The sequence below is a fragment of the Diceros bicornis genome, chromosome 25 (genome assembly GCF_020826845.1).
Source record: "Diceros bicornis minor isolate mBicDic1 chromosome 25, mDicBic1.mat.cur, whole genome shotgun sequence".
In the NCBI taxonomy this organism is placed as follows: Eukaryota; Metazoa; Chordata; class Mammalia; order Perissodactyla; family Rhinocerotidae; genus Diceros; species Diceros bicornis.
Genome location: NC_080764.1, coordinates 31,927,673 through 31,940,092, shown reverse-complemented (window position 1 = coordinate 31,940,092; position 12,420 = coordinate 31,927,673). Strand labels below are relative to the sequence as shown.

At 45.8% G+C, this 12,420-nt stretch overlaps 1 protein-coding gene across 1 annotated transcript; it reads right to left on the bottom strand.

Moving 5' to 3' along the window:
- Nucleotides 1-7,225: 7,225 nt before the first annotated feature.
- On the bottom strand, nucleotides 7,226-11,918 carry DUSP6 (dual specificity phosphatase 6). The gene is made up of 3 exons (XM_058568691.1): nucleotides 11,054-11,918; nucleotides 9,996-10,433; nucleotides 7,226-8,985 (listed from the first exon to the last, which is right to left on the bottom strand). Exons 1-3 carry the CDS (start codon nucleotides 11,451-11,453, stop codon nucleotides 8,678-8,680), a joined length of 1,146 nt encoding a protein of 381 aa, XP_058424674.1. The 5' UTR covers nucleotides 11,454-11,918; the 3' UTR covers nucleotides 7,226-8,677.
- Between the last annotated feature and the right edge of the window lie 502 nt (nucleotides 11,919-12,420).

Sequence of the window (12,420 nt, the reverse complement as noted above, 5' to 3'; positions counted from 1 at the left end):
GCACCCCAACTCCACAGGGTCAGAAGCTCCTGCACTGGGGACCCTCCCAGACCTCACCCCATGTATCTCTTCAACTGGCTGCTCATCTGTATCCTTTATCATATCCTTTAATCAACTGGTAAATGTAAATAAGTGTTTACCTCAGTTCTGTGAGCCACTCTAGCAAATTAATTGAGCCTGAGGAATGGGTCATGGGACAGAAGTTGTGGGTGACTTGGGGACCTACTACTTCAATTGGCATCTGAAGTGGGTGGGAGCAGTCTTGGGGGACTGAGCCCTTAGCCTGAGGGATCTGACACCATCTCCAGGTAGATAGTGTTAATACTGAATTAAATTGTAGGACCCCCAACTGGTGTCGCAGAGAATTGCTTGGTGTGGGGAAAACCCTCCACACATTTAGTGACCAGAAGCGTCAGAAGTGAAGTGTTCTGTGTGAGCAGTAAAGGAGACACAGAGGAGAGACTCGTAGGAGGGAAGAAGTGGAGTTTTTCCAGTTCAAGATGTAACTGGGAAGGGAGGCTAGGCCAACCAAAAACCAGTTATTTCTATGCTCTGCAAATTCTCTTTAAATTTCATCCCCCATATCCCTGGGCATCTTGATTTTTGCTCTCTGTTCTACGACTTGAAAAGTACTTTTGCCATGCCTTACGAGGAATTTGTCTTTAATACTTCCAACGCTAGGCATAATTCATCACCTACAACTGTAGCATCTTTTTCACATATCTGTGAAAAACCACTCTGTCTTCAAAACTTGGTTCAAGATTTAGTATGCCCAAAAATGCTTCTAGATGAGCCCTACTTAAGTCTAGATCATCAAAAGTAACTATTCTTTCAACTCAATCTCTCTGCCTCTGTTTCAATGTTTCTTAAATAGTTTTGATCATTAGTTTTCAAACATTTTTAGCCACAAGTCCCTTGATTCAAAAACTATGTGCTCCTAAGGCCTCCATGTAAAGTACACAGGTTGAGAGACCAGCCCGGTGGCGTAGTGGTGAAGTTCATGCACTCCGCTTCTGGTGACCCAGGGTTCACAGGTTTGGATCCCAGGCATGGACCTATGCACCGCTCATGGAGCCATGCTGCAGCAGGCCTCCCACGTAAAGTAGAGGAAGATGGGCACGGGTGTTAGCCCAGGGCCAATCTTCCTCAGCAAAAAAGAGGAGGATTGGCAACAGGTGTTAGCTCAGGGCTGATCTTCCTCACACACACGCACAAAAAGTTACGCAGGTTGACCACTGCCATTTTTGTCATTGTCTTTCTGATTGCCACCTTTTAGAATTGTGCAGTGTACAACCTGCCCCCAAATGCACCTATGCCCTTCCCTGAGGAGGACCAGAGGAACAAAGTTTGAAAAGCATCGCACTGATATTTTTAATGCATATAATCAACAAAGGACTAGCATTTAGAATATCAAAGCACTTCTTGTATCAATATGAACAACAGAAGTAACTCCAATGGAAAACTTGGCAAGAGACTTGAACAGGCGCTTCTTCATAAAATAAAATATCCTTTGGCCAATCAACACAAGACAATGGCTCAACTTCATTAGGAAACAGAATGATAAAAATTAAAATCATAAGTAACCATTTCACACCCACTATATAAGCAAAAACTAAAAAGTCTGACAATATCAAGTGTTGACAAAAATATGAAAACTCATATACTGTTGGAGGTAATGTATATTGGTACAATCACTTCCAAAACAATTTGTCATTACCTGAAGTTGGGGATCTGCACAGCCTATATCTATTCCATTCTTTTGTGTACCCCATTCTTTTTAGATTCCATTCTTTTGTATCTTTAAACTTGTGCACCTGTGTATCAGGATACATGCACAAAAGTGTTCTTAGCAGTATTGATCATAATAGTTGAAACTGGAAAAAACCTAAATGTCTATCAATGCAAGATGGTCTACCACAATGGAATACTACGAAATACAATAGAATACTATTTTGCATGAAAATAATGAACTATCCCTACACTCAATAACTTGGGTGAATCTATCTCAAACATAACATTTTCTCTGCCAAAATGAAAACATTAATATCCTTTTGTAAAGCTATTTTATATTTTATTTTGTGGGTCAATCTTAATGATTGTTTTTGATGGCATTGCTCTATTGTGAACATTAGAGACAGATGAAAAAATGGGTTAAAAGAATAATTGCAGCAGGTATTGCCAACTGCAATGTTTGCAAGATAGGACCACGAGACTAATTTGGACGCTCACTATTACTTCTTATCGTCCTACATTCAAACAGCTTCCATGTAAGATATGGTGGGCTGTATCTTACAACAATACTTTCCACTTATATATTCTTCCAGATTCTTGCCCCTCTTTCATCTCCTCTCCTTGAACCATGGTAGACCTTTGTGTATATGACTTCTGAGCCTAAGTCCTAAAAGTCAATGCAGTTTCCACCTGGCTCTCTCACTTGAATTTCACCCTGGAACTCAGACACCATCCTGTGAGGAAATTTAGGCCACATGGAGAAGAACCAAGGTTCCTGGCCCCAGCCCCTGGCTGAGCTCCCAGCTGACAGCCAGTACCAACTTGCCAGCCGTGTGAGGCAGCCATCTTGGAAATGGAGCCTCTGGTCCGCAGTCTGGCTACACTAGATAATACAGCACTGAGCAGAGGCCAGCCTTCCCTCTGAGATCTACCCAAATGCAGATGCGTGAACAAAACAAATGATTGTTGTTTGAAACCACTAAGTTCTGGGGTGGTTTGTTATGTAGCAATAATAACTGGAACACAAGGTAAAGGGACATTCCTGCCACAATTGTCCTGGGGGCTATGTGCTCCCAAAGATCCCCTTCTGTACCTTCCTATCCTTCTGTCTTCTTTTTCCTATTGGTATTTGTAATAGGAATTAAACCGGACCTAATGAAAAATGCTTAATATAATAAATACTTAGATTGTCTCCAGAAGCAGGAAAGGGGGGATTCTAGCTTAGAAAAAGCAACTTTTTTCAGACTTGAAGTTTGGTATTTCTTAGGATGTCATTATCAAAAAATGTATGATAGTTCTTCTCTTTTCCTTTGTGTGTCTGGGAGTTCATTTTTGGAAGTACGGTAGTCCCAAACTTCTCATCATTAAAAAACAACAGAGGTGCCGGCCTGGTGGTGTAGTGGTTAAGTTCGCCTGCTCTGCTTCTGTGGCCTGGGGTTTGCAGGTTCGAATCTCAGGCACAGACATACACACCACTCCTAAAGCCATGCTGTGTGGCGTTCCACATACAAAATAGAGGAAGATGGGCACGGATGTTAGCTCAGGGCCAATCTTCCTCAGCAAAAAGAGGAAGATTGGCAACAGACATTAGCTCAGGGCCAATCTTCCTCACACACACCAGAGAAAATGGATTTGCACACATTCTCTAAAGATATTTTCCATGACAAAGCAGGGAAGAGGGTGGGCCAAATTGCATACATGTAGGCTATTAATCCTTTCCTATGTAAAAAATAAAATCTGAGGTCTAAAATGTTATTTTGACTGTTGCAGCATATGGGGATATACAACGACTTGCCCACAAGTTCCTTGGGGGCTCTGCTTTGATTTGGAGGACCAGCAGAAAGACTAACTGGTTACACTTAGAAACATGAATTGCCTTCAGCCATTGAAGGCTTGTTAAATCTTTGGTTGCCTTCTATTTTAACCTTGTTTCATCAAATCCTTGCAGCACAGATCAAGGCCTGGATAAATATTTGTGAATTGTTTGAACTTTGTTCGGTGCCCTTAAATACTCTTAGGAAATCAATTCTGGACTTTAGAGAAGTTTGAAAATTCCGTTACCAAAACTGGACTGATTCAGGGCCAACTGTGATAAGAAACACAAGAGAAATGAGGTTATTTGAAAGTCTGCAGGATCTTTTGAAAAACGATTAATACTGTGTGAGGAACTGCATAAAAATGTACACCCAAAGTAATCCTTTTGAAGCAGTTTAAGGACTGAAGACTGATTTTTTAAGATGACTTTTCAAGAATATTTGCTTACAGCCAGCTAGCACCTGATCTGCCCTTGTTGTGTTCCATATTTTCATTATTTTCTAATTTGCCTCTCTTATTCTGCAGACCTCCACCATATGTTCTTGCTCTCTCTCTCTCTCTCTCTCTCTCTCTCTCTCTCTCTCCACACAGGCTTTCCTCTGGGAGGGATCAGAGTGAGGAAGTGAATTTCTTGGGGCCAGTTCACTTGTGTAATCCTGAAAAGGGAGTGTGGACAAGGGTCACGGCCAGCTGGCCAGCTGCTAGCCACTCTAGAGCTCCTAGGAAAATCATTTTTGTAATGTATGTGCTCATGGGCCCCAGCTAGGGCAACTCTCAGTGGAGAGGAAGATGGAAGCCTCCAGGCAGACACCACATCTCTCTGGCAACATGTCAGCTGGAGCCCTCTGGCTTTCTCGTTATTTGGCTGCCCAGTTCGGGTTTGATTTGGCAGGTCACTTAACCTCCACTTCCTCCACTTCCTCAGCTGTAAAATGGGGTCACCACTTCCTAGTCAACAGCACAGGACTTTATAAAGACGAGCAAATACTGAGGACAAGCAGTTTCCAACAAGAAGAGCTAAAGCGTCAAAGCTCATTGCCACCGTCTCCCATTAGGTGACTTCAGGTGTTATTGGCCTCTCTCTGCCTCAGTTTCCTCCTTGAAAAATAGTAAGACCCATCTCACAGAGCTGGTTCCAGGATTAAATTAGATGGTATTGTCCATGAAGCACAGTATCGGATTCGGATACCTTTAATAAATGTTATTTTTTTCACCTGCTCTTCACCTCATTTTATCATCTAATATGTGTCACGGATTCACAACCAGAAGGTTGGAATTATAAGAGAATCCTAAAGTGAAAGGTGAAGACTGTCTCATTCTACAGACAAGGAAAAAGAAACTCGGTGAGGTTGGGTGACTCGCCCAGGGCTATCTGAGTCATTAGTGAGAGAGCAAGAGTTAAGAGTTCAGATGTAATTGTTGGGTCGAGGCAAGTCTCCATTTTCACTTTTTTGAAGGATGTGCTGGTATTTCTATCCCCAGATAACCCATTCTCAGTCTGATTTTAACCCGAAAACCAGTTTATACCATTAACCAGTGCATTCCTTGAGTCTCCTGCAGCCCCACAAAACCTGCAGATACCTATTCTCCCAAAAGGCGCCTTCTGACCCCCGCTGCAGAAGGCCAAGAAAGGTAACACTTTCTCCTGAGACCTGAGGAAGCCGCTAATGGGGACAGCAGGTGAGGAGGCAGCCGGGGAGCCGCAGCTGCTGGCAAAGGTTGCCCTAGTAACCATGCGTGCGGCTCCATTCAGGAAGTGAGCCCAACTCCGAGCTGCAAAATGATCCCTTCACGCGCCTCCTCCAAGCACAAAAGAACCAAAGGAACGGAGGGACAGCCAGGAGAAAAGGAGGTGCGGGGCCAGATGGGGGCCCATGCTGTCAGTTACAACCTTCCACCTTCCATAGAAAAACAAGAAAGGAAGAGAATAACTCTTTGAATCTTCTGGCCTGTGTGAACCGTAACAACCACCCATTTAACATGAGTCCTTTTGTGGTAATCGAGGGAAGCAGGCACCCCTCTGTTCACCAGCCTTACGAAACAATATGCCAGGAGAGGGGGTTGAAATCCCAAACATTGCAACTTTATGGGGGCCCTCAACACTGCTTGCTCCCTCTCTTTTCTTCAGACTGATGACAAAGACCATTTGCTACCGATTTATTGGAAACTTTTTTTTTCACAGCTTGAGCTGCTGAAATGCAGGGAGCTCCCTCTCCCCAAGTTGCTGTCAGACAGTTGCTGAATGGGCCAAGCTCAATTATGCTCCCTCCACAGGTTCAGCTCACACTGTGACCCTGCATGGCTTCCTGCTATTCATATGTGTTACTTCCCCTTTGTGGTAATGGCTTGTGGCACTCGGCCAGAAAACATTATTAATTTCAGAAGTGGACTGACAAACAACAAACCCACAGCGAAACGAGAGGAAGTGCTGGGGAGGCCAGCTGTCGGCTTGAGCAGAGCGGTAGGAACTCAATGTATGCAGGTTCTGGGAGGAAAGGAGATGAGAATCCACAAAGAGGAAATGCACTAAAATTATCCACAGCCCATATTAAAGAAAAAAGAAAGAAAGAAGAAGAAAGAGAAAAGAAATCAGAGAAAAAAGAGAGGGGACGCATGCAGCTCCTTGAGCTGCAGCTGGACAGGAAATTGCTAACGCTGCTTGCAGATCCCTACTTTGAACAGGCAGTTTAGGGAATGCCAGGGGCGGAAACCGTTCAGAACTGGATTAACACGAGCCAAGTTGAACTGCAACCCACTTCTCCTTTCTCAGCTCTGGCTGACTTGGGGCACCCGAATGGGAGAGATTGACTTGGCATTTTTCTGCAGTTTCTGCTTGCCTTTTACACATGCTTAGTTGCTAAAAGTCACACTGGACAGTTTGATATGATTACCATAAAATCAGGCCCACTTACCTCCCATAATGTAGATTACCCAACAATCCAACTGGCATCTCATGTGTCATGTGCGTGAAGAGCTCACCTTTCTCCCCACTGCAGATAAAGGGACTAAGCTCATTTGAAAAGGGCCCGAAATGTAGGTGTGTTCTAGTTTTGATTTCATACCACTTTACTTTTTATTCTGGTTTGTGTACTTTTACATTCAGGACAAGGAGAGGGGATGTCCTAAAGGCAAATGACAGGACAGTAAGCCTTTACCTTGAAAGAAACTGTTCAAAATAGCCTTGACGTAAGGTTCAATAGTGGTTTTGGCCCACATTCTAAACTAGTTAAGCACAGAGCACATTAGAATGGCGGTGGAAAAGTTTTACCTCAAGTGTCAATGTGAGATTTTTAAAGCCATCTCCAAGCTCAGCGAGAAAGCTTAGACACGCCTTGCCACATATGAGAGAGGAAAGGAGAGACACCATTCCTGATTCGTTATTCCAACACTAGGATAATTTGCAGGTAGAATTGCCAGACAGTAACAGATTGGAAAAAAAAAATTATCCCTACCTTCTCCCTGGCATGTGTATGATTGAGAAGATCCTGATGGGGAAGCAAAGAGAGGTTAACACTGCGACTGTCACCTTGTTATTCTGCTTTTTATGACTATTCAGGAGTATCCAAGCTCATACCTCAGCAAGGTGTGCTCTCTGGTTTCATTTTTCTTCAAGAGCATTACAATTTTCTCAAAGAAGCCAGAACTATATTCATAGAAAGTATTGTCCATACACATGATAGTCAGTCCATTCTAGGATGTCATCTTTATTTGAAGCAAAAGATTAAGTTCATAAACTGCACCTGAAAAACATTCCTGGAATAGCTTAAAAGATGAGAACCTGCCCTTCTATTCCTATATACACTTTACAAGACAATATAGTCCCAGATTGAAAACTTCCTAAAATGTGTCACTTCACATGTAGTACAACTGAGGAGAGATTTTTAAAAAAATACACATTCAATAGCCAAAATAGTTATTTATTAATAATTTAAGGTTTTACATTCTTATAATAGATTTCAGCTCAAAACTTTACACCACGAACATAATGGAGTAATTGAACTCGCCCTTCATCACAACTTAACTCGCCCTTCTTCACAATCATATGCACTTCACCTATCAAATGGGGACCCAAGCTCACACACACGCTTCCAGTTTTATACAAATTTTTTTAAAAAAAGGAAAGAAACCAACCCAAAGTATTGCATTTGAGGTGACACTCCCTGAAGAATTTTGTACAGAGGTAATATACTGTTTAGCACAGCTAAAGTTAAAAAAAAAAAGTGAGCCCATGATTTTGGTGCCTTTCCAAGATATCCCCTTTGCGACAACACAAGCCAAAATATTTACAAAGGTAAGGCATAGTCGAACTACATTAAGAAAAAAAAAAAAATCACAAGGAAGATATACGAAAGAGACAGACTGCACCATCACAAGGTCTGAGTGATAATAGTGTCCATGAAAGTGTCATTTAGAATTGGTAAAGTGGAGCATGCTGCAAATATACCCTTTGGATTAGAAAAGAGCAAAGGTTTCTATGTTTTGTTCTAAGAAGTGGCACACTGCTCTTTATCCCTTTGGATGATTTCTTTTAAACCCATCAAAGAAAAGACAAACAATTCAGACAAACACTGTCAAGTGATTTAAGAGCAAATATTTACAATAATCAAATGAAGTATCAGATTTATTTTATTTATTTATTCTTTTTTTTTTTTTTTTTTGCAAACTGATACTACAAATACAGAGCTGAAACCTCTCTTTGGCTCCTCTATATGCAAAATTGAATCAGTCTTCACTGAAGACAATATATAGTCAGTTCCAGACGCAAAAGGCAACAGTCATACGAGGCCCGAAAGAACATAAAGAACTCATGCTCCTAACCCTACCATTTGGTCCTACCCTATATACCTGGAAGTCCTGGAATTCCAGACCCTGCATGGGTAGGCTGTACACACGGGTGTGGAGCCAACCTACTGCCTGTATCTATACAGCATGTCCTGTTCTTCCAACAAGAATGGAGCAAATCTCTCCCTTTGTAAGAACCAATTCCACATGTGGTAACCTTGTCTAACACAGACAGCTGGTATCATTTTGACACCTGGGGCCACACACAAAGAAAGCAGCCCAGCTGACGCTGCCAAGAGAAACTGCTAGAGGAACGGACACATCCCAGCACGGAGGGGCGTGGAGCCTTTCACGTGGATTGCAGGGAGTCCACCTGGTAGACATTCTGGTTGGAGGGGGTGGTGAAATAGAGCTGCTGGGCTGGGACCCGGTTGTCACAGGGGCTGCTGAGTCCCAGCGTCCTCTCGAAGTCCAGCAGCTGGCCCATGAAGTTGAAGTTGGGGGAGATGTTGGATTTCTTCATCTTCACAATGTCATAAGCATCGTTCATTGACAGATTGAGCTTCTGCATAAGATAAGCCACAGTCACGGTGACCGAGCGGCTGATGCCAGCCAAGCAGTGCACCAAGACGCCACAGTTTTTGCCCCGGGCTTCATCTGTGAACACACAAAAGGAAAGCAAGATTTCAGTAGACCGAAAACCATCCTTTGTGAATGATCAGTCTAAAAAACTTGAATTAAAGAAAGATAAAAAATAATTGTGTGTGGCAGTTGAGCCCTGCAGGCAGCAGAAAATATATCACTGCGATAAAGCATGTACACTGGGCACAATTACATATTTCAGATATTTTCTGAAAAGGGAGCTTTTGTATTAAGTTTCTGCCAAGAAAAAACTCCTTAATGTGTGCATTCTTTGCCTCAGCATGTGAATACCAGAAACCCTGCAATATGGTCGTGAATGCCTTTTATACAGACAAGCAGACTGCAAGGGTCTATTAAATTATTCTCCAACTGTTGTGCAGCTAACAATGGAGGTATTCAGGCATTTTAAAAGAGAGAGGGAAGTCACAGGGGACAGCCCATTAGGAGGAACAGGATGTCGACATGGCCTGAAAATGAGTTCCTTTGTAATAGGAAATGCATTACAATGCCTGGAGATTCGCTTCTCCAGGCTTCCAGCCCACAGTCCTTCCTGCTGGGCTCAGGTTACCCTTACTGTCTCACTGTTAACCCATATCACAGTAACATTCAACTGGATTACAACATCTAGCATTCACAGGGCTTTCCAACAACTAACTTGATGTCCTAAAATAACTCCCAGGTCTTCTAAAATTATAAAGCAACGCTAGAATTCCTGTCTACAGGCAGTACTTCTGTCTAAGCCCTCCCCCGAGTCCAAAGATTGTGGGAAAATTCCGTTGTCTGATTATGAACGGCCCCCCTTTCAAAGAGTTAAGAAACAGACCAAATACACCTGTGGTCTGCAGCCTGGTCAAAAGGCACTTTTCTTAGCAAGAAGATAAACCAGAATTAAGAACACCCTTGGAACATTGGAGACCCGCAGCCCGACAAATTAACAAGCAGCAACAAAGATTAACAGTTTAGACTCTGAAAGGCTAGGAATTTTGCATTTAAAAGTCTGAGCGAGGTCTGTTAGTTAGTCTCACCTATGAAAGAAATGGCCTCAGGGAAAAACTGGGACAGGTTTTGGCTCCAGTGATCCGAGATGGGGATCTGCTTGTATTTAAACTCTCCTGCGTTCTCAAAGAGATTCGGCAAATTGGGGGTGACGTTCAAGATGTACTTGATGCCGAACTCCTCCAAGACGTCCAGGTTGGTGGAGTCCTTGGCACAGCCCAAGTAGAGGAAGGGCAAGATCTCCACGGGGAAGGAAGGCTGGCTGTTGGACAGCGGGCTGCCATCTGAGTCCGTTGCACTATTGGGGTCTCGGTCAAGGTCAGACTCAATGTCCGAAGAGGAGTCGGAGCTGATCCGCAGGCCCCCGAGCCCCAGCACTGGCAGTGGTGGCGAGCTGCTGCTACACGAACCGTCTAGATTGGTCTCGCAGCGCAGGGCGAACTCGGCTTGGAACTTACTAAAGCCACCTGCCAGGACGAGAAAAGCAATCGTGTAACCCGAGATCCCGTAGTAGTTTTCACAGCTTATGAGAGCCGCAGCCGGGCGCAGGAAACCCACAGCAACCCACGAACCCCCTACACACAGAGCCAAATATAAGAAAAAGACACTTAAAGGTGCACCCTTGGGAGTAGAACGAACGGGCCCGCCTCCCCTGGGAACACTTATTATTTTGAATCCGGAAATGCACAAAATGGCAACTTTTCTGAATATTTTGAGGGGCTAGGAGGTGCCAATCTGCACCCCAAGGACTTCTCCAGTCCTGCAAATCTTAAGTCAATATCAAACGGTAGAAAGCAGGGAAAAGGGGAGCATATTCCGGGTAGGAAGAAGGAGAACTCGTTAGAAAGACACGGCTCGTGCCTACGGCCGGAAGCGGGTGGATTCCGCGCCGGCCCGGCTCGCCCGTGCGGGACGCGGGAGGTTCGCAGCCCGCAGCCCGCAGCCCGCAGCCGGCCCTGGCGGGGCAGCGCGGCTCAGAAGCGCCAGCCAAGCGCAGCAGGGGCACTTCCAGTCCGCGCGCCCCGCCTGCACGCGCAGCCCCGCGCCCCCCGCCCTGCCCCGAGCGCGGGGCTCCCCCGGCGCGTACCTTCCAGGTAGAACGCCCGGCAGCCCTCGTCCTTGAGCTTCTTGAGCAGCAGTCCAAGCACCGACTCGCCGCCCGTGTTCTCGTTCCAGTCGCTGCTGCTCTCGTCGTAGAGCACCACCGTGTCGGTGCCGCAGCGCCGCGTGAAGCGGTCCCGGTCCTCGCCGCGCGTGAAGAGCGCGCGCACCGGCAGGTTGCCCTTCTGGAGGCGCCGCAGCATGATGCCCGGGATGGCCACGTTGATGGCTGACTCGATGTGCGACGACTCGTACAGCTCCTGCGGCCGGCAGTCCATCAGCAGCAGCCGCTCGTTACCCAGCTCCAGCTGCTCGTTGAGCCACGCCACCGTCTTGCTGATCGCCATTTCCGACGCGAAGGGCACGGGTCTGAGCGTATCTATCATGGGGGTCGAGCTGCGGGAGAGGGCGGGGTGCCTACCAGACGCCCCTCGGGGCAGGCATAGGCCGAGCGCGCCGCGCGAAGCCGCCGCTCTCGGAGCGGCGTTTAATTCCACCTCACCCTTCCCAAACCGGGTTAGCGGTTGGGGAAGGCGAGACAGCAGTGAGCCGGCCTTCCCTCCGCACCTGGCGGCAGCCGCTCGCTCTTGATGTCAATGAATCTCACTGAATGAAGCTGCCCAGACAGTTTTGTTCCTCCCCAGTGAATGAAATCCAATTAATTCGGACTCCGTGCTACTGAGAGGGGAGGGAAAAAAAGTCCAGCGGCTTCTAATCCCTCCCTCCAAGGCTGCACCTCAAATCCACCCGGGCGTCTTTCTCCTCGGATTATTCAAGCCTCGATTTGCTCACTCTCCCTAGGACTCAGCCCTCGCACACCCCCTGCGCGAGGCAGCTCCTCAATGGATACAAACAGCGAGCGTCTCAATGGATACATTCTCCGGGCCAGCCAATGAGCGCGCTGCGGAAGGGGCTGTTGCCGTGGGGACGGGCCGGCTGGAACAGGTTGTGTTGATGAATTGTTAATGAGTTTGTCATTCACAAAAACGGAAAGGAATTTCCGCTCCGGATAAGCCCCAGTGCAAACAAGCTGCAACAGCGGGCTCCGCGGGAGGAAGGAGAAAGAGGAGGCGGTGGAGGAGGAGGAGCAGGGCACATAAACCAGGGCACTTCAGTTGTCTCCTGTTTCCTTCTGTTGAGAGTTCACACTTCGCGTCGGAACTTTTGCGCACAAATGGTGCAATTAGCAGGCACAAAAGCCCTTGTTCGCGACGCCTGTGCTCACAAGCTAGCTTTAAGAAAACTTGTGCTTTTTTCCTTTTTATTCCCTTTAAACTCATTAGGACCAGAATTCGCCTTAACCCCCCCGCCCTCCTTTAGGCGGTGTGTGGCATTTGTTCGCCAGTTTAAAAA